The 25881-nt window shown below is 40.3% G+C and overlaps 1 protein-coding gene across 4 annotated transcripts in view; it reads left to right on the forward strand.

Annotated features, from left to right (window-relative positions):
* trpm7 (transient receptor potential cation channel, subfamily M, member 7) overlaps window positions 1-25881 on the forward strand; it is a 40545-nt gene that overhangs the window by 11530 nt on the left and 3134 nt on the right. For 2 of the 4 annotated variants that reach the window (XM_023270132.3, XM_023270130.3), the window contains exons 4-35: window positions 168-375; window positions 776-989; window positions 2450-2574; window positions 2717-2888; window positions 3787-3961; window positions 5723-5846; window positions 6738-6810; window positions 8134-8234; window positions 8677-8811; window positions 8909-8962; window positions 9055-9195; window positions 9490-9624; window positions 9774-10051; window positions 10154-10382; window positions 10685-10840; window positions 11246-11389; window positions 13618-13746; window positions 13944-14195; window positions 15873-16083; window positions 16734-16866; window positions 17093-17271; window positions 17831-17963; window positions 18225-19027; window positions 19980-20074; window positions 20685-20781; window positions 20924-21000; window positions 21129-21166; window positions 21289-21317; window positions 21790-21843; window positions 22675-22719; window positions 23910-23975; window positions 25340-25623. In XM_023270132.3, the coding sequence (XP_023125900.1) occupies window positions 168-375; window positions 776-989; window positions 2450-2574; window positions 2717-2888; window positions 3787-3961; window positions 5723-5846; window positions 6738-6810; window positions 8134-8234; window positions 8677-8811; window positions 8909-8962; window positions 9055-9195; window positions 9490-9624; window positions 9774-10051; window positions 10154-10382; window positions 10685-10840; window positions 11246-11389; window positions 13618-13746; window positions 13944-14195; window positions 15873-16083; window positions 16734-16866; window positions 17093-17271; window positions 17831-17963; window positions 18225-19027; window positions 19980-20074; window positions 20685-20781; window positions 20924-21000; window positions 21129-21166; window positions 21289-21317; window positions 21790-21843; window positions 22675-22719; window positions 23910-23975; window positions 25340-25623 (5089 nt within the window). The remainder of the gene's footprint in view (window positions 1-167; window positions 376-775; window positions 990-2449; window positions 2575-2716; window positions 2889-3786; window positions 3962-5722; window positions 5847-6737; window positions 6811-8133; window positions 8235-8676; window positions 8812-8908; window positions 8963-9054; window positions 9196-9489; window positions 9625-9773; window positions 10052-10153; window positions 10383-10684; window positions 10841-11245; window positions 11390-13617; window positions 13747-13943; window positions 14196-15872; window positions 16084-16733; window positions 16867-17092; window positions 17272-17830; window positions 17964-18224; window positions 19028-19979; window positions 20075-20684; window positions 20782-20923; window positions 21001-21128; window positions 21167-21288; window positions 21318-21789; window positions 21844-22674; window positions 22720-23909; window positions 23976-25339; window positions 25624-25881) is intronic. The other 2 variants (XM_023270131.3, XM_023270133.3) reach the window with 2 other exon arrangements.

Below are 25881 nucleotides of genomic sequence, written 5' to 3' on the forward strand. Positions count from 1 at the left end.
TTCAGCTTTTGAAAACTGTTGTTCTATTTGAACAGATTTTTGTTGATATTACCATCGCATTAGATTTTCTTTTTTCTGCAGCTTTGTGCCATTACTGCTCAGTAAAATAGAATATAACAGGTGTGTTATTGTGTTAACAATTTTAAATGATTCTGTTCATCCTCAAGGTGCTGCTGTGGGCGGCTGGTGCGGCAGCATGTTGGCTTCACAGCCAGCTTGGCCACGAAGTACTCGGATGTGAAGTTGGGTGAAAATCCCAACCTGCCCATGCCCGAGCTAGAGGAGTGGTCAGTGGAAAAACACACAGAGGCAAGCCCCACTGACGCCTATGGTGTCGTCAACTTCCAGGGAGGGTCTCACTCATACAGAGCCAAGGTAGGAGGGCAAATTCTCCCCTGCTGGAGGCCATGTTTTTTGTGAAATGAAGATAATAGAAAAAAATGGTCAAACATAGTATTTTAGGGCATTTTGCTCAGTCTATATTTGCTTGGTCAAGCTTAGTATGTCGTAAATAATCAATCACTTCAAGTTTGAGTTGATTAACTATAAAAAGGAAAATTTGTTTTATCCCTGCTGTTTGTCAGTCGTGATCATTATGTAAAGGTTGTTTTTTTTGTTTTGTTTTTTTTTTACAGAATTTGTTGATGGATCAATATTAATCATTTTTCAAGCAACAACATTTGTTGGTGTCAGCATCAATAATGTTAAGTTCCACTGCTTTCCCCATCTTTATGTATTCTTCTGAACATCCCTTTTCTTCTGTAAATGTGGACAGTATGTGCGTTTGTCCCATGACTCGCGACCGGAGAGCATCCTGCGGCTGATGCTGAAGGAGTGGCATATGGAGCTTCCCAAGATCCTCATCTCTGTCCATGGAGGAGTTCAGAACTTTGAGCTGCACCCTCGCATCAAGCAGGTGGTGGGCAAAGGCCTCATCAAAGCTGCAGTCACCACTGGGGCCTGGATTCTCACTGGAGGGGTCAACACAGGCATGTAGTCAGAGAAAGATTATTTGATTTTCAGCTTCCCGTGGAAAGAGCAGAATTCCTCTACTGACTGTCTAGTTTCTAGAAGACTATTAAGGTTAGATTTAATTGAATTCCAGACAGGGAAAGTCAGGTTTTCACAGGTCAGGGGACATGTGGGGATTTTACCATAATGTATTATTTACCAACTTTTAAATGCATGGAATTGAAATGTTCTTAGCTACTTGTCCACTGCAAGCCTAACATTAATTTAAACCAGATAGTTAATTGTCAAACTCTGCATGGTGTTGTTGGCGTTCTCTTATAAGGCTTGCAGATTCACATTTAACATGCTGCAGGAGTCGTTTTTGAACTGTTTAGTTGTTGTGAAAAATCAGTTCTATGCATGTCAAAATGTGCCTTCAGGAAAGAAAGTAAAAGGTAGTCATTTCAGTGTCTACCATTATGCTTTGTGGGTCATACATGGGTTATTTGTTTTTTCAGGTGTAATTTTCACACAAAAAACATACGTTTCTTTTATGGTGCTTTGTTTGCCTGTGGGTGAAACGCATCGACATGGCTGCTGTTGCTATTGGTTTCCTTACCTGTGGGTGGCAGAGCTTGGTTTCACGCTCGAACTGGTTTTAGTGCTTTGCATCAGCGACATTTGGCATCTTTAAGAGCCAGTGCCATTAAATATTTTGATGTTTGGAATAAAATTTTACAGCAAACTGAATGTAAAATGTCCTTGTCATTAGGGTCTGTGCGAACCTACATTTCATGGCTTTGACATTATTGAATAAAGGTGCAGCCAGATAGCTCTTAATATCTGTCCCTTTACAAATACTAATTAGAGTCCTCTCAAAGAACACTCACAACTACATTATATGCAAACTTACCAAAACACACAGCCACCATGAGGGTGATGTGCTGATGTTGCAGAAGTTCTAATACCGGCCTCTAAGCATGTCATTTGGCTGTGAGTCGTGACTGAGGTGTGTCTGCAGCCACAGAGCGGCGTTAAGATGGTGTGGTCTGATCATAGTGTTTAAATCATTACTCACAGGGTCAATTACCCAGACCAGTGATTACTTTTAATGCCTCTCTGGCACCCTGGCCAGTTTGGATGGTCTCTTGGCTCACAAATTACTGCTGAATCCTTGAGGTCCATTAGCTGAGGATTGTGGTTCACAAACAGCTCTGGGACTAATGCACTTGTTGTGGACTTGCCCCATTGGTGGCGATTTGGTCATAAACTCTCCGGTGTTTTGGTCTTTTCTTTTCACAAGCCTGGTTCAAGGTATCAACAGCTCATTCTGTAGGGCACTTTCAGTTGACATAGAGTAAAATATTTATTTTAAGGGAACAGTTTTATTTACTTGTCTGTCTGAATTTTTAGTGATGTATAGCAAATGTTTATGAGCAGTAAAGACCTGTTTAACAACTAATGAAAGTTCAATTTGTTTAATGCATCTTTCCCAAAGGTGTGGCAAAGCATGTGGGTGATGCTCTCAAAGAACACTGTTCGAGATCATCAAAGAAAATTTGCACTATCGGGATCGCACCCTGGGGAGTCATTGAAAACAGGAACGATCTCATTGGCAGAGATGTAAGATACAGGACTTAAAATCTAACTGTGACTCATCTGAAAATTAATGCATTGCAAATTTCTTAATATCTGTTCTCATTCCCTCCATTTTATGTTTCCTTCCCTGTTTCTTTTCAAATGGCTCTTCTTTTGCACTTTGCAGATTATAGCTCCGTATCAGACGCTGCTGAATCCTCTGAGCAAACTCAACGTTCTCAACAGTCTGCATTCTCATTTCCTCTTGGTGGATGATGGGACAGTGGGCAAGTACGGTGCTGAGGTCAAACTGCGGCGTGACCTCGAGAAGCACATCAACCTCCAAAGAATACATGCGCGTAAGAAAACAAGCAACACAACAGTTTCCATTGCAGTGACGTTGTGCTTTTAGTGTCTCAGATGACTAAAGCATCAAGGTGCCCCTTACAGATCCACTCATCCGTGGCACAATACCACATTGGCCCATGAAAATGACTGAAATCCGTAAAAATTAAAATACATGAGCCAACTTCTTTCCATGTGTCTTTTAAAGTTTATTTTGTGTCTTGAGGAATATTCCTTGGTCAGCATTTTGATGTTTGGGGTGCTTCATCCATCAAAACCATCTAAATCATTATTTACAATTTGTGAAAGTGTTTAAAATCCAGAAGAAAATCTCTACATTTAGCACTAACCGATGGTTCTCCAAATTTACCAGCTAATGTTAGCTATTGCTGTTAGCAATATCATCTCACTTTAAGGCTGACTATGAGTTTATGACCCTACGGTTAGCTAGCAAACATAGCATACGCAGCTTTGTTATGCTATACAGACAAAATGTGTTTATTTCTGTCTCTATGTATTGTTTTTATTTGCATTATTTGCACCTAGATCACTGATGGGGACCACACTGCTATCAATCAGAAATAGAAACTTCAATTTCTTGGTCACAAATTTCAAGTTCATCCATATAATTTACACAGATAATGTATATGATTATTTATATCATAATTTGTCAGATACATTTCATATTTCTATATTTTTGTACAATGTATCTATAAATACTGGGACATGCCCTTCATTCTAGTGGCAGTTTGCCTTTGCTAGGGAGATGATAACAGTGAGTTGGGCATTATCTCAACCTCTCACAAACTGTTGCTTGGGTGGAGCAGTTTTACTTAAATGAGACTGTAGATGATGGGAAATTTGTAAGATAAAACTGAATTTAAACCTGATGTGTTGTCTGTTTTCTTGTAGGAATTGGTCAGGGTGTTCCTGTTGTGGCCCTGATCTTTGAGGGGGGTCCCAATGTAATCCTGACCGTGCTGGAGTACCTCCAGGAGAGCCCTCCTGTCCCAGTGGTGGTGTGTGAGGGGACTGGCCGTGCTGCTGACATACTGGCCTACGTCCACAAGCAGACTGAGGAGGGAGGGTAGGATGAAGAAAAAGAAAGGTTTGGCCTTTAAAGGCTAAATCTTTCAAATAATTTTTTTGTGATGATTAACTGAGTAAAATCCCTGATTAACTAATAGGTTGTAGCACAGCAGAGAATGAATGGAGAAAGTGCAATATTAACCAGTAAGTAAGGAGGAACTTTAAAGAGAACTGAAGAAACTTGAGCAATTTCAAAGGTTCAGCAAGTGTTTTATGAAATGTTTAGATGTGTTGTTAAAAATAGCTGTCAAAGCAAGAAGATGTATGAAAAAATGGCAGTATGAGGCTGTAAGTGATGAATGATTTACTAAACCGTTACTGTGATTTGTCTTTACTTTTTTCTTTTCAATTCCTTTGATGGCTGATTGTTGGTGGCTCTCATCTATTTCTGTTACTGTAGGATTTCAAATACCCCAACTACAGCCCAGTCTGTTTTAGAGGAATTGAAAATAGTTGAATTTGAGACAGAGTGCAGTTTAAATTAATCTGGTAGCAGGTCAGTTAAATTTCACAAACTGCTGCATAATGCTTTTGCACATGAATCTAAATGTGTCCATACCACTTTAGCCAGCACCACTGATTTTGGACAATGATCTAGTTTACAAATAGTGATTAGGTTTAACTCCGGAGCCTCTCTTATGTGCTTTTTCTATTTAAGAGGAATCTGTTCATTAGCTGATATACAGAATCGTGTCAAACTAATCCTGGCCAAATTAGTGGTGAAAAATGAGCTCCACTGATTGTGTCAAATCAAATTTTCCTATCCAGCTGTGAGTGTGTTCACAAAACTGCGTGTGTATTTGGAGCAACCAGCCACTGGGAACATGCACATATCCAGAAATGTGGGTTTAACACAGGATTAAGGTTTAGAAAAAGAAATACTGCGTGTAATTTATGTGTGCTGTAACAGTTGTGTCTTTCTTGTATACATACAATTAAAATTAATCTTAACATATATTAGAGTCTAGCTGCACTTTTTAAAATGTTCAGTACTTTTGATGTGCAGTTGAAAGAGCAGCCATTTATAACTTATGGCCAATTGCCTGAAAAGACAAAATTCAACTTTCTTTGTAAAACAGTGACTCAACAGTAGGGGAAAAGGTTGCCTGAGCAGTAAAACCTGCTGAAACCTCTTTGAGGCATGATGCAATTTTTCATAAATCCAGAAAGTTGAGTGTTTAGAACATTTTCTACTGTATATCTGGACTTGATCATGCGAAGATAACCAGGTGTTTTAGAGGATAACTGTGCAACATTAGCCTCCAATATGATTTACTTAACATGAAAATGAGACTGGGTTTATCCCAGAGGTAGTTTGCTGTATCAGTAATCTTACTTCATGTAGCCATCCCATTGTAGTCTTCAATAGGAAAGTTGTAGTACTCTGGAATTGAACTTTGAAAATAGCTCATCGCCACAGTGCTTATTAGAAATCAAAGTCCTGAAATATGGAGCAGTGAAGTAAAATCACATAAAGATAAAAGATTTTTTTTGTTTGATATGTTGCTTCTGTTGCTTTTTTCTTATCAACATTGTTTTATCAAAGCTGGCACACATCATTGTACCAGAATGAGGTCAGAACGTTTAGATTTGCAAGGATTAGACGTCCAGATGAACATTAGAGTAATTGTCTGGGAGGTCAGTGTGTTGCTGAACACCTTATACTGCACATGTGATAGTCAAACCTATTAAGTATTTTATAGCAGTGTATGTTTGAACAGTGCGTCTGTAACCGTGTTGTGCTTTAATTATTCTCTAGCGGTCTTCCTGATGGAGTGGAGACAGACATCATTGCAACCATCAAGAAAACATTCAACTTCAGCCAGAGTGATGCCATCCATCTCTTTCAGACTCTGATGGAGTGCATGAAGAGCAAAGAACTGGTAAACTTTATTCATATTTCACTTTCAATTTTTCTAAGTTCTTTCACTTGTTTCTCCTTTCTTTAACAGTGAGTGAATTGGTAAAAAAAAAAAAAGTTCTAATTGCAGAGTTATTTAACAGATAAAATGTTTTAAAACCTTAAGTGGCAGGAGAAGTGAGAGAAGATTGTTAAGCTTTCATATAGAGAATCTGAAATCTGACACTGTGGGCTCCCCCTCTTACAAAACTGAAACTCCTGCCATCTAGGGGAGCTTTGTGAGATGTAAACACAGAATATAATGTTGCCATGGAATCAGTTGCTTAGCTGTGGGCTTTGCAGCTTTAAAACTGAGCTGAAGCAGCTATTACACAACTATTAGTTCACGTCTGTCATGTACCTATGGGTGTACAGACAGCCATCACTGGAATACTTTAAAACTGAAGTAAACCTCAAAACTTGACAATTGGACTTGGACAGGGTGTGCAGTTACAAGAAGGATTTTTACGTGTTTTACTTCGACATTTATGGATGCTTATTGACAGTGGACAATAAAGATATTTAATCACTTTATTGAATAAACTCTATCTTGTTTGTTTGTTCAGATTGAGTAATTCTTGGGAGCACAAATTTCAATGCAAATTAAAGCGTACGACTCGCATCTCTCTCTCCACACTCTTTTTATTCATCCCCGCACCTTACAGTTTCAATTTATCGAATACCACAGAGATAACTGTGAATCATTGAGGACTAATCCGTTTACTGAATCATTTACTCTTCAGTTCTTAGTGACAACAGCTGTTGATTCCACTGTTAGAGGTATAAATTGGTGCCTTAGTACAAGAACTTCAAACATCTGGATAATGTCTGTGGGAACCTGATTATAAGTGCTATCTTGTTTCTTGAAAAACAGATCACTGTGTTTCACATCAGCTCTGAGGAACACCAGGACATTGATGTAGCCATTCTGAGGGCCTTACTCCAAGGTTGGTGGATGACTTCTTTCTGAACCTTTTATCCCCCCAACTTCTTTAATAAAAGGACTTCGAGTGAAAGTCACGTATCGTTGATTCAGTCTATTCATATACTGAAGCTGTTGGCATTTGGAGGTTAAGACTTCAAGACTTTGCAATGTTTTCATTCTGACATAGATATGCTTTGAGAACACAGTTCCCCTCCCTGTGTGCCCTTTTCTCTCTGCTCCTGAGGAGATTATGTTGCTTGCATTCACATGGACTTCTTATTACAACACTGTCATTCACTGAGCTCCATGTCTCACAGTCTTATCCCTCCTTCTTGGTGTATTCTGTTAAAAAAAAAAAAAAAAAGTACATTTACAGTATTTTTTCATAATGCTGGAGCGGGCTGGTATTTTTTGTTTTTTTGAACTAACTACTGTAAAAATTAACTTTGAAATGAAAGGAAGAAAAATGCAACCTTTACCATCTTGTTAAATGAAAACAGGCATTTTTCATTAGAACTATAGAACACATATTTCACCTGAAAGTGGGGTGTTGTACTGATTGTAGGGTAGGTGCAGCCCATCTTTAGTGCTTGTTCAGCTTCATTCCACTTTATTTAGACAAAAGCCAGGAATTTGTAAATGACTCCATCTGATCGATAGTCTGGAGGAACCGGTTCAGACATACAAAAGATAAACTCCCCGAAGCCTGTGGCTGAAATGTCCACTCAAGCAAATATTTGTCCGCCTAAGGTGCGGTTGTCTTGGTGGAACAGTAACTCATCTTCAAAAGGACCCTCAGGTGCTAAAGCTCTCAAGCCTTTTAAAGAATATTGGGTGTTGCTCAGAGATCTTTTTATTTTCTACTAAGCTGCTATTCATTTAACAGGCTGTTATTAAATAGCGTGTTTAAAGGGGAATTTCCATCACTATTGTTGATGTCTGAATAAACTGTAGAATATATCTTTAAAATCTTTAAAAAGACTTGTTGAATACTTAGCTGAAAACTATCAGTCTGAGTCTCTTGAGATTCTTATTTGACATCCCGACAATCAATTTTGTGAACTGTGATTATGATCATTTGATTCAGATGGCTCAGAGAGGACAATCGGGCAGATCACTGTAGAAGAGACCAGTAGACTGAGCAGGGATTTACTTTGTAGTCTAATCTGCTCTGTTGCTGTATTAGTGTGTAATTGACTGTATTACTGCCCTGGCCCTACCGTACTAACCCCCTCTAATCCTGCTAGCTGGCTAACAGAAAATACACAGTTAATAAGGCTTTACTTGCCTGTGAATTACGATGTGTTTATGCATGTTTACACATGACTGTACCTCTGCATTTCAGGCACAAACGCGTCTGCCTTCGATCAGCTGGTCCTGACTTTGGCCTGGGACCGTGTAGACATTGCCAAGAATCATGTGTTTGTGTACGGACAGCAGCTCCTGGTATGTCTGCGTGTTTGTTTGTGTGTGCTTTTTTTTTTGTGTGTGATGTGTGTGCATGAACCACAGCTCCCAGGGATGTTTGCTTAGCTCAGCATGAGCTACAAACCATTGGACTCACCCAGAATGACCCCAGAATCTCTGTTGACCACAATTTGTAGTCTGAGGAGCCAGGGGACCGGGCTCAGGCAGGCTGCCATCAACTGCCTGCCTTGATTGTAACATGAACCCTATTACAGTTGTCTTCATAAAGCAGCACTCAGTAACTGTGTTTATTTTAAAACTGGCTCTTGTGTGAATGAGAGGATGGATGATATTTATTTTTATATTGTGTGTGATTTGGCCATATTTTGGTGTCCTCCTCAATTGTGTTTGTTTTATAAGTAAATATTTGCTATAAAAATATGCTTTGTAATCAAATGTTTATCTTTGCTGGGGTGCATAGGTGAGCTCTTTGGAGCAAGCAATGCTGGATGCACTCGTGATGGACAGGGTGGACTTTGTCAAATTGCTCATAGAAAACGGTGTGAGCATGCACCGTTTTCTGACAATCAGTCGGCTGGAGGAGCTCTACAACATGGTAATGTTAGGCAGCATGCAACAACCACTGAAGAAAAAAATTGAGCTGGAAAGATGTATATTTGTGAGTACGCTTTTTGTGTTTTCCTCTATTCCAGAAACAACCTCCCAACAACCCAACTCTCCTACACCTGATTAGAGATGTCAAACAGGTAGCCAGTACAGTTCTTTTCAGTTTGTAAGATCACTTTGACTGATTTTAAGTGGAATCTCTTAAATCTTTGTTTTTTGTGCCTCTTTACAGAGTCATCTGCCTCCAAACTATAAAATCACTTTGATTGACGTAGGCCTGGTAATTGAGTACCTGATGGGCGGGACTTATAGGTGCAACTACACCAGGAAACGCTTCCGAATCATTTACAACAATCTCCATGGCAACAGTAGGGTGAGTGGAAACAGTCACAATTTCTAGGCTGTAATAATAATATAAGATTTTAAGGGCTTGAGTTTACTATGTGAACTTTTGCAGAGATGACGTATGTTCTGAATTGGCACGATATCAATAAAACTGAATTGAATATTAAACCCAAACATCTTTCATGGTGTTAATTTTTGAAGTCTCTGTCTATTTAGTTTTAACTGTGCCATCTACTTAAGATCAAACTTAACTTATCCTGTAGATGCTGTAAAATGAAAAACTAATACATATGTGAAATTTTTTTTTTCATGTCGTGCACAGAGATCTGGGCGCCACACAGCAGGTCCTGGTTCTCATTTGAGGAAAAGCCACGAGTCTTTTAGCATGCAGGCTGACAAGAAGGAGAAGACGAGGCACAACCACTTCATCAAGACCGCACAGCCGTACAAACCCAAGGTTAACTCTTGCTGTTCAATAAAGGAAATAAGACTTCTTTTAGACCCATGCCTGGAAATGTAAATCCACAGAGAGAAAAAATGTTTCTACTGTTAGCTGCTTTTAAAGGTGTGCCGTTTCTTTCCACTTATTCTTTTGTCTCCCCTTAGCTTGAGTCTTCCACTGAGCAGAGCAAAAAGAGAAGCAAAGAGGAGATTGTGGACATAGATGACCCAGAGACACGGCGTTTTCCTTACCCATTTAATGAGCTACTGGTGTGGGCCGTGCTGATGAAGAGGCAGAAAATGTCGCTCTTCTTCTGGCACCATGGAGAGGAGAACATGGCAAAGGCACTGGTGGCCTGTAAACTCTGCCGCTCTATGGGCTACGAGGCCAAGAAGAGTGACGTGGTGGATGACACCTCTGAGGAGCTCAAGGAGTATTCAAAGTAGGTTTTTTGTGGCTTCAAAGTGTCAGCTATAAAATGTTGTCTTCTTTTTTTTGTTTGTTTAAAGCGAAGCTATGAACTAATTGTGCTGGTGTATATCAGTGAGTTTGGGACGCTGGCTGTGGACCTGCTGGAGCAGTCGTTCAGGCAGGATGAGACAATGGCCATGAAGCTTCTGACCTATGAGCTAAAGAACTGGAGTAACTCCACCTGTTTGAAGTTGGCCGTTTCCTCCCACCTACGGCCCTTTGTGGCTCATACCTGCACCCAGATGCTGCTGTCAGACATGTGGATGGGACGGCTGAACATGCGCAAGAACTCCTGGTACAAGGTTCATGTTCCATTTAGATTTTATTTTTATTAGCAAACGGAGAGCTGGATAATTGTCGTGCTGGAATCAGTACTTTGCTTGTGGATCCAATTTACAAAAGTGATTCAAAAATATTTAAATTTGTGAAAAGCTGCAAAATTAGTTCAGTACACCACCATAGCAGTCTTTTCAAGTTTCAGGTTAAATTTGGGCTTTCACAGTAAAATACATGGGTTTCATCAGTGTATTATTCAGAAGACTGTCCGGACAAATATAGCTTTATATTATAGCACCAGCCCACATGAGTGTGTATGTGTCTCTAGGTGATTCTGAGTATCTTGGTGCCTCCTGCCATCCTACTGTTGGAGTACAAATCCAAGGCTGAGATGGCTCACATCCCTCAGAGTCAGGATGACCACCAGATGACAATGGAGGACAGCGAACACAACTTCCAGAACATAGCCGAAGACATCCAAATGGTTCGATTTACTCAGTCTCTTTGTCACCATTATCTGCCATCTGGCAGTGCAGCAGCGTAATAAATCCTTGGAAAGAAAATGCTCAAAATTATTAAAAGAGCCTTAAAGATTAAAACATGGTCCTTTGGTTATAGTTTAGACAAAAATGTATCGTAGACAAATAAAGTTGGCAGTGCATTAAATACCGGGTTTTGGTACCCATCCTTATGTGTAATAACCATAAAAGTAGCAGGACGGAATTTCATATCATATTTTAAAGCTTAAATCCCTTTCTTTACGTTTTCTCTGCTCACATTCTTATTGATACACTGCTTTCAGTCTGATTTTCCTATATTTTTTGTTATTTTTCTCTGCCACCCTGTGATTTGCTGTTGCCAGATTTAGGTCTCTTTAATCTCCCTACAGGATGTTTTTAAGGAGGCCAGATCCCATGACCAGGTGGAGGTGAAAAGTGAAATAGAGACACATGTTCGCTCCAGAAAGCTGCCCCTTACCAGGAAAATCTATGCCTTCTACCACGCTCCCATTGTCAAGTTCTGGTCCAACACGGTACGTGGATTACAAAAGAATATAGACACAGTCACACACACTCATGTCTTCTTATTCATCAAACTATTCATTTTCTAGAGTGACGTTAAGTTTAGAATGACGATCAACAGGAAAACAATGGTTAGCTTAATGGCTTAAGGCTGCTGGCAGTAGCATGGTCCACAAAACCTGCTTTACTGCAACCATACCCTCACTTAAGGCATCTAAGTTTTCTCACCCTCATCTCACACTTAATTAAGGCCCAGGTACATTCTACTGTCACTGAATCAGACACCCTCCAGACATGAGAGTTGTATTTCGTTGCATCAGAAACATGTCTCTGATGGATAGATGTTCCCACAACACTGCCCAGAGGAAAGCTCAGGGAATATACGGTCACCAACATCCCAGTCCACAACAAACATCTATTTAAGACTCCAATTTATTTTAAAGATTTTTTTTTTCTTACTGGGTCCAGCGCTCAGTAGTAAATTGCAGTCTACTTTGTAGCACCTTAGCATAGGCTTTCCCAGTTGGCATTCACAGGTAGTTGAAATACCATCCAGCTCCCTCCCATATGTTTTATTTGTGTTTGTATTTAATAAAGCACAAATCCACCAATTTGTCTGTGCTCCATTACAAACTATTGCAATTGTTCACAAATGGGGGGTCAGAGAGCAACCTGTTTAAGTGCTCCTACTGGTTGGCTTTGTGGAGTTTTTAAGGCTTGCACATAACTGAAATACTCATTTAAGGATCCGATACTTGCCATAAGAAAGCCAATTAAAGCTTGTTATCAACACTTTTTCCTAAAAGCACCTGTGAACTGTCCAATTTAAATCTTTTAAATGTCATCTTTTCTCACTGCCCTTATGTTTATTTATATACACAAGCCAGAGAGCGGTTCTCAGGAACTTGGGAGTCATCATTGTGGGTTTAATGTGCAGATACAGGGTTGTTTTTCAGGCTTTTCAAGTCCTAGAAGTGCTGATACCATCACTGAACTTTCTAATCTGCATAATATAACCTCTGCCGAAGCTTATCTACATCTGCTATACCCGTTCCATCCTGAATTCAACACATCAGTGTAGCACTGCACCATTGACTTATCCATCACCTGTGGGAGAGTGGCTGATTTTCCAACAGGTCACAACTCACATGTCACGGTTCAGTGAGCTAAACTGTAGACCTAATCAAAGTTGCATCCAGAAACTTGGACATTTTCAGACTTTCCCACAGTCCGCAGTGGGGTTGACCTGTTTTTTAAACATAAATCCATTTGACTTAAAACTAGAAGCCTAAAACCTCAACCTTTTGGTTGTGCTATAAAGATTCTGTCAGCATGGCTACAACCATACAATTACAGTAACAAAACAGCAGAAAACGATTTGCTTAGCTGTTAAGGTGGTAGATACATGCTGAGCTGATTATAGTTTAAGTGACTTCATGTTTTTGATTATTGCATTAATAGGTTTGGCCAGTAAGGAGCAGATGAGCTACTAAGCATAGTAGAGATCATTCTGACTAATGTGGGGGTGATGAGATTTTACAGAAAGTGTGACGTAAAATCAAACGACAAACATAAGAGGCCCGAAAGCCCATAGGTCCAGAATTGGGTAATTACTCTATAAATTATTAGTATGGGCAACCAGTTTCATATTTAACACAGTAACTAAATTCTGTGTTTGTAGTAAGATAATGACTCATGCATCTTTAAATGGAACAGCTGGCTAAGGAATTCCATCTCCACTTTTTAACATAATCCTTTGAACTCTGTACTCCTCCCTTCTGAGAACTGACTTTGTTGGGAACTGTGAATTTCAGTGGAGACAGAGAAGATGAAATTTTTCTCTTACATATAGTCCTTATCCAGATGGCAAACTGCCTGCTGAGCTCAGAGGCCAGAGGCCTCAGTGATAATGGCAGACTATTTACTCCCAACTCAAAGTGCTGTGATGAGGTTCAGCCCCTTAAGTGGGCCTTGTGACCTCATCTCAAAATATGTCAGAGAGAGGAAGACCCTCGCTGTCTGAATTTAGAGACTTTTTGTCAACACAGGCTAATTACCATTTAAGATCAACATTTTTATCTACTGTTCAATAGGTCTATATTCATGACACATGTAGTTGGAGAAACAACAGCATTCCCAATCTGAGGAGAAACTCTTCTTATACTTTCTTTTGAAGTGTGTTGTGTGAAGACTTTGGAGTTGTTCAAGCGTTGTATTGTTGTTTGTCTTCTATGTTCAGCTCTTCTACCTGGGCTACTTGATGTTGTACACGTACGTGGTGCTGGTGAAAATGCCTCAATGGCCTTCTCCTCAAGAGTGGGTGGTCATCCTCTACATCTTCACCTCTGCCATTGAGAAAATTCGAGAGGTATGTAGAACAGATGTGTCAGGCTCGATACATTGAAATTATGAGATCATTCATATCGCAGCAAGACAATGGCTTTGGACAGCAGCTTTTTATGTAGTCCAGAGTTACAAATTTACTTCAACAAACACTAATGACTGAATAATCTCCTCTTCATTTAAATTTTCCCTTCTGGTATTTGTTCTCCTCCCTTTTTCCAGATGTTTATGTCTGAAGCAGGCAAAATAAGCCAGAAAATAAAAGTGTGGTTCAGCGACTATTTCAATGTGTCCGACTTTCTGGCCATTGTGACCTTCTTTGTCGGCTTTGGCTTGAGGTTGGCTGGAGGTGACGCCTTCGTCCCTGGGAGGACAGTGTATTGTCTTAATATCATCTTCTGGTATGTGCGGCTCCTGGATATCCTGGCTGTTAACCAGCAAGCTGGGCCATATGTCATGATGATAGCTAAAATGGTGAGTCTGTTATAACTGGAATACTCATTTGAATGGACACAGCTGACATGTAGTTGTGGAACTATTGACACTGAAGGCCAGATTTACATTGTGCTTGTAGTCTTAGTCAGTGACAGGAACATTTTTCTTAGAACATTCAGCCTGAGACATGCAGAGTGCATCTCAGGTGAAAGCCAATCTTTGCCTTCAGGTTAGTGAGCCTATTAGATACTTTTATTGAGTTTGAAGCAATATACAGCAGGCGTAGTACATCTGGCCCCTGGTTTGACATACTAGCCTGGGAGATTTACAGAGTAAAATGTGTCATTATTATACTTTTTTTCTTTAAAGGGGTTCCATAATTAACACAGGAACAAACTTAATGGAAATACCGTTTCATAGTCATATGCTTTCCCTTACTCTGAAACAATTCAGCTATCATGTCCATTATGGTCCTGTTACATAATGTCCTCATGGTATGGTAGACAAGGCTGAATGCTTGTCTTCATTTGTTTCAGAACTTTGTAATCTGAACATACTGTCAGAGAGTTGTTTGTGCATTTAGATTTTTTTTTCACTATAACCATGTTTTTATTTCATCACTTTGAACATTCACATTTATACAGCATTGATCATCTACATGCTCTTGTCAGGTATTGTACCACACCATGTTGTCCTGAGCAGCTCAATCAGTTTCACCATGTGCTCTGTGCATTTTACTAAATATAAGCTGTGAAATAAGTTGAGTTTTTTCGTTTAATGTGACGTTTTTTGGAAAAGACGCTTATTGGCTTTTTTGCTGAGATTTCCTCTAAGTTGGTAGACGAAGCTAGCAAATGTTTTAGCATAATTTACCTGAAGTTCCTAGCCTGGCTTTGTCCAAAGCTAAAGCAAATCCTCCTACCAGTGCCTCTAAATTTTACTATACTCTTTTACTAATTTCACTGACATTCCTGTTAACGCATCTTACGTGGTTTGTTTAATCCACACAAAAACAGATTTGACCTTTGGACAGAACCGGACAAGCTGTTTTTCCTGTTATCAGTCTTGAAAGTTAAGCTAAGTGTATGCTGGGTATACCTTTACATTTAGTGTGCAAGCATAAAATATGAAGCCAATTAGATTAAATATAATACTAAATACAAATATACCTAGATCTACTGTTTATATTACAGGGGTATCAATCTTGTTATCCAGTTCTCAGCAAGAAAGCAAATAAACGTATTTTCAAACTTATAGAACTCCTTTTTGTGAATCTAGATTTTACTTAGAGCATAATCAGCATAATAATTCATTATATACATCTTCATAGCTTTGTCCTCAGTATTACTCTGTCTGCCCTGGGGATTTCAATACAGACATTATAAAGGCATTATAAATACATACAGGCATTATTAAGATTTTTACTCAGCAGCTGAAATCAAGAGTTGCGTTGGTATAGGCAGATCAAATCAGAGAATAGTTGAACATAAACGTGTTTCTGTTTCCCCATATGTATGTAAAATTTTTTTAAAATATAAAATTGCAGAAAAAGTGAAGCAAATTACACTTTTCGGCAGAGATTATAAACTAGGTCTGACTTGGGATCCCCCGGGTTGACATATATGCACTAAAAAACATTAAAGGCAACTATTATTTCAGGTAGTGATGATGCCATCAGTCATATGTTTCATACACTGTATGTGACATCTCTTGCAGGTGGCCAACATGTTTTATATTGTGGTAATAATGGCTATAGTTCTTCTGAGCTATGGCGTTCCAAGGAAAGCCATCCTGTATCCCAACGAGGAGCCCAGCTGGACACTGGCTAAAGATGTGGTCTTTCAACCGTACTGGATGATGTACGGGGAAGTATATGCCTATGAAATCGACGGTAAGGACGATGAAGATGGTAAGGGAGATTATGAGGGTAAGGACAGTTTTATTCAAAGCTTCTCACCAAATCTCGCCTAATCTTTGGCTCTTCTCACAGCCTCTTTCTCACAACATGGTTCTCTCTCAGAGGCAGCCAAGAAGGGTCTCTGTGGGGAGTGCAGACCTTTTTTGCTTCACCATGGCGTTGACTGCCTTGACTCAACTATAAATGGTCTAGATAAAAGGCAGCAATTAAGTGATCATCACTTGAGTCGGACGCATTTGAAGCTTAGGTGGAACAAAACGTTTGACTGTGCTCCATAACCTGAGTTGGCTTTCTGAGGTTTCACATGCTGCTGAAATTCATCACATGGTGCTTCACAATGAATACATACAAAAAAAAGTCTAAAGAGGAAGATTTCAAGTTAACACAGTTGTTCAGTGTAAATTTCAACCCCTTTTACCAGTGATTTTTATCCACGTTGAATTTCTTTTTTGTGACAAGTGCTTATCTCTACTGAAGCTGTATGGTCCTTCTTTCCGGTTGTAGGCAGGCAGTTATAGAAAAACATGACCTAGACCTGGATGTGTGAAATGTGTAGAACATTAGTGGACTTTTGAAGTTGGAGGCTCGGTTGATGTGTGTGCACACGCATGTACACTCTCAGGTATGTGCTCATCTTAACAGGCTTCTTCCCTTCACAGTGTGTGCCAACAACAGTGAACAATCAGTAAGGGGCCTGTGTACGGCAGGAGTGTGGCTGACTCCTCTCCTACAAGCAGTCTACCTCTTTGTACAGTATATACTGATGGTCAACCTTCTAATCGCCTTCTTCAAGTTAGTAAACAACATATCAGTGTGTTTCATCAAGCTGTGTTTTGTTGATTTGAGCACTTTGTTAAAGTGGATTGTAATTCACCTGTTTAATTTTGAGCTGTTTACTGATATTTCTCTTTAATTTCATTGTTTATGTTTTTATTCTTACATTAATGATGCCAACCTTGAAACTTTAAATATCCTTGCCATTCTTCATAACGTCACTGTCATGTACTTTGTTTTCCAGCAATGTGTATCTGCAAGTGAAGTCCATTTCTAACCTGGTGTGGAAGTACCAGCGCTACCACTTCATTATGGCCTACCATGAGAAGCCTGTCCTCCCACCCCCCTTTATCCTCCTGTGCCATATATACTCCCTCTTCTGTATGTGTAGAAAGAGGAAGAAGGAGAATACCTACGGACCAAGTATATCCACACCTACATCCACTCCATGAACAAATACCAGACATGTTTTATCAAGCTCACACATACATGTTATTAGATTTATTCTGTCCTCCACTTCTGGAGCTTTGCGTTGGGGCGGCTGTGGCTCAGGTAGTAGAGCGGGTCGTCCAATGATCGAAGGGTCGGCGGTTCGATTCCCGCTCTGTCCTAGTCATGTGCTGTTGTGTCCTTGGGCAAGACACTTTACCCACCTTGCCTCCAGTGCTGCTACTCACACTGGAGTATGAATGCGTGTGAATGTGGGTGGTGGTCGGAGGGGCCGTAGGCGCAGATTGGCAGCCACGCTTCCGTCAGTCTGCCCCAGGGCAGCTGTGACTATGAATGTAGTTTACCACCGCCGAGTGAGAATGTGTGAGTGAATGAATAATGGATTCATTGTGAAGCGCTTTGAGTGCCTTGAAAAGCGCTATATAAATCTAATCCATTATTATTATTATTATTATTTGCACAAAGCAAAAGTTAAACTCTGCATCAAAGAAATCTACTTCAGCAACAACTCACTGTTTCTTCTCTTTTTCAGAGCTGTTTCTGACAGAGGAAGACCAAAAGAAGCTGCACGATTTTGAGGAGCAGTGTGTGGAAACATACTTTCATGAAAAGGATGATCAGTTTCACTCGGGGAGTGAGGAACGCATACGTCTTACCTCGGAGAGGTGGGACTGCTGTTGGTATTCAGAGTAAAGATGTACAGATTTGAAAATGTTCAAAAAGCATGCAGTATGAATCAAGTGCATAAGAAAACCTCCTGAATTTACAGCAATGATGAAACTAAAACATTTCTTTAAATTACTTGAAATGAATTAGAAAAATTTGATGTTTAGAAAGTGATTCAGTGAATAAGCATGTTGCAATTTAACAAAAGCAGGTAACGGGGGATTTTTATGTAACTGAATCTGTAATTTGGCTATTTCCAGGGTTGAGACCATGTGTTTGCAGCTGAAGGAAGTCGGGAACAAGGTGAACTTCATAAAGCGTTCCTTGCACACATTGGACTCCCAGATCGGCCACCTGCAGGACCTCTCAGCCCTGACTGTGGACACTCTGAAGACCCTGACTGCTCAGAGGGCATCAGAGGCCAGCAAGGTCCATAATCAGATCACCCGGGAGCTCAGTCTGTCTAAGAACGTGGTCCCCAGCATTGCCCCAGTGGCAACAGACACTGGCCCCCACTCCAAATCGTCCATCATAGGCAAGCGCAGCGTGGGCGCCTACTTCGGCTCTTCTTTTCCCCAGGCAGGAGCCAACATTGCAGATTCTCTTTTTGGGACTGGTGTAGAAGGTGGGCATGGGACGGAAAGTCGCCGGAGAGTCGGGCCCAGCCCTGGAACAGAACTGGGGCTGGACCCCACCTTAAACCCAGCATTTAGTCCAGAGAGGAGGGGCTTGTTTGGGCTTGGACACCTTGCTGCAGAGGCTGGCTCCTCAGGCAGTGCCGGCTCCAGTGCCTTTGTCCAAAGTGCTGTGGCCATTTCCCCTCCGGAGCTGCGTCTCCGAGGCCACTCCCTCACCCAGAGTAAGCTGACCCGTCCACAAGAGCCGGGCCTTTCCGACTCCCCATCCAGCCTGCCCAATGTGCCCTCCCAGGGGGCTCAGTTCCACATCAGCAGCACCCCTTCTCAGCCCAGTGGCTCCAGCCACCCCGAACTTGCCCTAGTTGGGCTTTACCAGCAGCCCCTCCAGCCTGACAACACCTCTGTAGAGTTTGGTGCTTTTGTGGGTAAGTATGAGAATGAGGTTGAATCTTGTGTTGAGAAGATAAAAGAGGAGGATGAAAACTGTGTGTGTGTGTATCCTACTGTTGTCGTTGTCTCTAAGACTTCGGGCTCTGCTAAGCCTGCCTGCTTGCCTGCTTGCACTGTTAAGCCTGAGAGCACAGAGGGGTTAGGAAGGGGGAAGAGAGAGAAATATAGAAATTTGGGATATGTGAACGAGGCATTCTGCGATGACGAGGGTAGATCAGCCTCTCTGAGCAGACTGAGTACAGACACTGAAGTCCCACTGGCTCCGGAAGCTGTTCCACCACTGGCTGACACCAGTGGAAATAGTGGCCCTCAAAGTTGCACTGTCCCTGCCGCGCCACCCAGACGACTACACAGACAAAGGAGAAGAGAGTGGGGTGTGTCAGCACCAACAGCATCCCGCTCTGAGTGTCAAAGTGGGTCAGAAGGCCGTCTGTACAAGAGGAACAAAGCAAGAGAGCCAAACACAACCAGAGGTTTGAGTTTCAGTCTGAGCTTAAGCTGAGAGCTGCATCTGCCAGGTGCTGGGGCCTATCCATCTCCAGATCAAGATTCCTGTAGACTTTCAGCTGATGCCTTGTCCTTTCCTGTCTCTGCTCTGTCTTCACCTGTCTGTCTCTGTTCCTGGGTGGTTCTGAGGTTTTCACATATGATGCTACTAAAGCACGAATGATTGAAGTTTTCAGCTGAATGATAATGAAATGATGAGGCAAGATATATGTGTCATATTTATGGTGTACCTGTTTGTCAGGTGGAGGTGAAGGGGAGGAGTCTTTAATAAGAATCAGATATTGGAACTGTGATTATTTAACCATTGTGGTGTTGGTCATATCACCAGATGAGGCCGTAATTTTGTCTTGTTCTGAGTGCTACACAGGGATTACCTTAGATTTCACCACAGGAATGTAATATAATATTTTCTTACTTCAGGACATAAAGACAGTTTGGATCTCCACCACTCCACACCCAAAGAGTTCTCCACCTCCAGCAGACAGCAAAGCCCAACCACACAGACCAGATCGCAGGTGTGTGTGTGTGTGTATATATTATTCCTATCCACTGCTGGTCACAGTCAGCCTGATGTCTGACCTGAAGGGACACACTGAGATTTTTGTCTTCACTTATAAATAAAACTCAGAAGGTTTCCTTTTTCTCCTGAATTTTCGACATGCTGCTCAGACTAATCATTATGAAACAAGCATACAGTGTGATCAGTCATTCGGTCAATATCTAAGACAGATCCCGACACATTTTTATAACTAATGTCGATACTGGATGGCAAGTTTCTTGTCTCATTGAAAACAAGGCTTTTTTTTGAGTGGTGTAGCACAACTGCTTATTTTCAGTGATGTAAGGCTAAAATTGTAATTCCAAAAATTGTAGTAATTGAAGAAAAAAATAATTTTATGCATCTATCTCCAAAGAGTCTCATGCCTCTGCTAGAAAACACTGCAGTGAACTCTAAACTACAGAGTTCTGTGTGTACTGATAGTCTGGTACCTTTACAGTACTGTTCATTGCAGCCATACTAAATGATTTAGCTGAATAAGATTATTCTAGAAAATGCTCCACAAATCAGTGTTGATGAAGTCTACCTTGTCACACTTCTCTGCGGCTCTTTGTCCCCATCTGCAGGTTCAGCCTGAAGGTCATGGTCATATCAGAGCAGTCAACTCCTATGCTGGCTTCACAGAGTTTGACAAAAACCCAGCGTTTCTTCATCCTGACTCAAGTAAGTGCACATTATGATGACATAACTGTCAAGATCCAATCTCAGCAGATATTTTTTTTTAACAAATATCTTTTTTTTCCATAAATGTTCAGTATCTCTGTTTACACATGACAAGTGCTGATCATTTGTTGTGTTTTTGTAGCTCTGACAAAGAAGGACAGGAGCAGAGTATCTGCTGAAGACATTCTCATCCATGAAGACCCTAGGGCTGCACTACTGGTAAGAAGTGTGCGTGCGTGTGTGTACTTCCATGACTACAGAGGGAAAAAAAAACAGTGTCGTTAAGCTCTAAACTTTCATAGAGCTGTTGTCTGTCACTTGTTAACAACTTCTTGTTTCTTTACCAGGAAAGAGTTCAGGTCAAGTCAGCCCAAGCCATCAGCCTGTAAGTGCACATTGTGTTTACTTACAAATACTCCAATTGAAACAAGTGAAAGTCAAACCAGTTTATGTGTGATTTAAGCAGGGCTCTGGTGCTTTTGTGTCTCACTTATTTTTCTTTGTCAGGCGAGCTCCTGGGGAAGACACACTAAGTGGTAAGATTGTAGTTTCCCTTAAGTTTCTCAAGCTGATCTTTAATCTCGCTCAGCTTCTTGCGTTTATAGTACATAGTAATCCACACTGTAGTAGGCTTCAACAAAAATATAAGGTCCCTTTTTCTTCCGTATATGTTCAATATTTACCTGATGAATTGTGATTTGGCTTTATCACCATCATTGTGTTGGAAAATAATCTCTGCAAAACCAGAGGGGAGAACAGGTCATGGCAGTTGCGCAAGATCACAGAGTTTCAAGAAGCTTATTTCAGACAAGCAAAGGTATAGAAGCTGATGAATAATCTGGAGTCGTCAGACAATATTAAAACTACAACTATAAAAGTAACAGTTGTAGAAATGCATTAAAAAGAAGTTTTTGCATGGAATTTTATAAAATACTTTGCTGTGTAATACTTGATGTTTTTGTTTCTGGAAGAAAGCTTTACTGTGCTTTTCTTCTTCTGTGGTTACAGCCGCAGTTTCTCTCTACACGCCACGTCACTCCCACCTCGGAGCCAGAAAGGACTGTGAGTCTCACTAACTGACAGAACAGCAGAATAAATATCTGCATGTTCCCACTGAGAACTGAAAGGATGATTAATTAGTTGATTGGTGGGAAATTAATCCAGAACTATTTAGAGAATTGGTTCCTCATTTCAGCCAGGATTAGTTGTATTTCTGTTTCTGTGACAGATCTATTGAAATGCTGTCCAGCCAAAAATAAAGACATTTCAATATTATCTTAGGCTCTGAGAAATTGTAGACCAAAGAATTTATTATTCAATAAAAAAAAAAAAAAAATCATCCGATTGAAAATATGATCACTAACAGGACTAACTTTCATTTTTTGTGTAATTTTCACCACAAACTTTAAAATTGACTGAACATCTTTTAAAGTAATGATGCAAATAGACTGATGTGGTTAGAATATAATTTTCAGATTTAACAAATGACACGTAGCTATTATCATTATAAGAAAACAAGTAAAATTTGCCAAATGTATTATACATGTAAAAATTTATAATGACAAAATTTCTATACTGTGTGTATCTGTAAGCTTCTGATTTTGAAATACAGAAAGATTTAAGAATTTACTCTGCTCTTCATAATCAGTTTTATGCTTTATTACTTAGCAACAGAAGTTACATCAAGCATGGCGCTCGTTTTGTGCTTCTGTTGTTGTGAAGTTGTACAGAGACATCTACTGGTGGATGCTGGAACAACTCAGAGTATTTTTATTAAATTACTGTGTCTGGATGATTGCTCAGTGATAGTACAGGCATGTTAACATTTTGGCATTAACTTATTCTATAGAAAGTCTTGTAGAAACATTAACAGTCACTTTGTTTCCTCTGCAGCTATCGGGTCACCATTCAAGCCCATGGAAAGCTACCAGTACTCAGGTGAGATGGCTCATGTTTTCATGTGTTGTTATCATTATTAGTACTTCTGTAGATTCCAGAATTATTAATTGTTTTGAATATTTACATAACTTTTCATACATTCACTCCACTCTAAACATGATGCAGGACATCAATATTTAACAGTTTCACTCCTGAGGCCTGTACTACGAAATGAGTTCAACATACACAGAGGATTTTTTCATGGTCTGGCTTCACTAAACCAAACAACTTCAGTCCAGCTAAGTGAAGCCGGTTATCAACTCGATAAGTCGACCCAGGATTTCTGAATTTAGCTGCAACATGAAAGAGGCGGTGTTGGCACCAGATGAACAAACGCAAATGTTGACTGGTCTGGAGCTACACAAGGGGAACAAACTATAATCCTAAATCAATATGAGGAGTTTTTAAAGTACAGGTTAAAAGCAACAGAGCTGCAGCAGTCAAAACCATGAAGGAGAGCTGGTGAAATGTGTTGACTGTGTGAATTAATAGGTTCTTCAGTAGCACTGTCTCATATATGGCACGATCTGAATAACATTTTATTAATGTCTAAAGTGTTTAGTAGTAGGTTTCTTATTCAGCATTTAGTTAAATTATCATGTAACACAAGATTGTACAGAAAAATCACACATGTAGTCATTTTATGCTACTCAGAAAAAAGATAATTTAAAGAGTAAATGATCGAGGAATAAGAACAAAACTGTTTTCTTGGTGAGGTGGACGATGCATTTAGTAATCTCACATTCAACGGGATATTCTTCTTGTGCTTAAGACAGGTTTAGCCTTGTTCTTTCAGCTGCTCGGTGATGTTAAATAGTTTTGGGAGCAGGTAAAATCCAAATATAAAATATAGAATTCAACCAATAAGTTTGTTTACTGAAAATCTTTTAAAGTCAAGAAGTTAAATGATATATCAGTCTCTGTTTTGGGATTATATCAGTTTACACAGTCATATAGAACAATGAAGTGGCTCTGAAATTGCAGCTCAGAAAACTTGTGTCCCCCTCAGAGATCTGGGAATGGTGATGCCATTTTCCAAGAGATTTGATTGATGTCTAACATAACCTTCTCTGGAGCAGGTTACCTCGCTAACCTCAAATCCTGCTTCATAGCACAGAGCACAGGCCTCTATTCCTTCTTCTTCTGCAGGCGTCTTTACTCATGCTTCTGTTGGTGTGTTTTTTTTGTAGCTGTGGAGCGCAACAACTTGATGAGGCTGTCTCAGAGTATCCCCTTCACCCCTGTGCCCCCCAGAGGTAAGGATGGAGCACAGCGCGTTCCTCGACATGTCAGTTGTCAGGTCAGATTAAAACACAGACGGAAGCTCTGAAAAACAACGGCAGACAGTTGGCAAATGCAGAAGTATGAAAACAGATAAGAGATCTGATTTGTTCCCTCCCTCACCTGCAGCTGTTTGCTTCACAGTCACACCCAAGTGATTGATGTACCAAGAGCAGGTGATGCCTTTGTGTGGGTGTTTTATGTAAATTTCCAAATATTTTGGCTTCATAATTCCTGTTTTATTCCTCCCTGAAGAGGAACTGCTGATGTTCATGATCTGAATGCTACAGTTTTGGACGTTATCCATGTTGTTAGTAGTTTCTTACTGTACAACTGTACTGTTTAGGAAAACTCGTGTATACTGCCGAAGAAAAGCACTAACTAAAGAAACAGTGGCCTGGAGAATAAAAAAAAATTGAACATTGCCACATACAATTCTTGAAGGTTAATAAAACATTTAGATACTGCAGGTTTTAACCACCTGAAGGACACAGGAATAGATACAAGTACATCCCTTCTATGTCTGTCTTGTCCCTTTGAACCAATGAGCCCAAAGTCTGATGAGGTTCATGGTGTTGATATTTTGGTTGCCTTCTTCCACAGGGGAATTTTATTGTCTTTTTCTGACACCTGGTCGAACTTCCAGATTGGTGAAGCCATTTTAGCAACATGTAGAGATATTGTCTTGCAAGTTGTGCGTCATCTGATCAGCACTTCTCATTTAAATCTTCTGATCTTGAAATTCACTGATATCAATCTAAAATCTCTAAAATTCATATATGAAAAACAAATACAGCAAAAAATTACTGTGTTGGCTTTCTCGGGCAAATAGACAATATACAAAAACATAGAAATAACCAGCCAAAGTAAATACTGTACTGGGAACAGCCCATTTATTAGAGAGGCAGGTATAAACATTATGTGGTCTAAAAGCTGCCAAACTACCAAAAGATTTTATCACACCTGACTTTATTATGTGTTTCCTCAACCCTCCACCTACTCCGACTGATAGGTGCAACAGGAACAGTGGAACAGTAAGTCCTCATGGAGAGAAGCTCTGTGTCAGTATTCCGATGAACACATATAAATGGGCTTGTTCAGTAGACGACACTAAAAGATGTCGCTCATTGACCACGGTTGCAATCCGGCCCAAAGGTGTCTCTTGTTCAAAAGAAACGTAAATAACAGAAATAAAATACCGTACAGGTCAGATAGATCTGCTAAAGAGTTGGTGGATCAAACCTCCTCTAGAACAGCGTGAATGTCAGGGTTACTATATATGTAAAGGATGGTCTTCAGTGTGTTGCTGTAGCTCAGCAGCTGCTCTGTGTTCCTTCAGGTGAGCCGGTGACTGTGTACCGTCTGGAGGAGAGCTCCCCCAACACTATCAACAACAGCATGTCTTCCTGGGCCCAACGGGGCCTCTGTGCCAAAATAGAGTTCCTCAGCAAAGAGGAGATGGGTGGAGGACTGAGACGGGCCCTCAAGGTGCTCTGTACTTGGTCAGAGTATGACATCCTGAAACCAGGACACCTGTATATTGTCAAGTCTTTCCTTCCTGAGGTGGTCGAAACATGGCAGAGCATCTACAAGGAGGACACTGTGCTCCACCTTTGTCTCAGGGTAAGAAGCACAAACATACACTCTGTCTCTTCACTGCATCATTCAACCTCAAAACACCGCCAAAGATGAAAAAGTTTTGAACTTTAAAGCACACAAATACCAAATATTCTCCATTTTTGGCAGCATGCTAGTCTTTCATTTAGCTGGTTTCCTGTTTGCTACCCTCACACCTCCACTGCTGCTGAAAGCCACTCTAGGTTATCAAAGTGAAACCAAAGTGAGTTGCTCTTCAGCAGAGTTGAGGTATAAATTCTATTT

Source organism: Amphiprion ocellaris, chromosome 1, assembly GCF_022539595.1.
Source record: "Amphiprion ocellaris isolate individual 3 ecotype Okinawa chromosome 1, ASM2253959v1, whole genome shotgun sequence".
Lineage (NCBI taxonomy): Eukaryota > Metazoa > Chordata > Actinopteri > Pomacentridae > Amphiprion > Amphiprion ocellaris.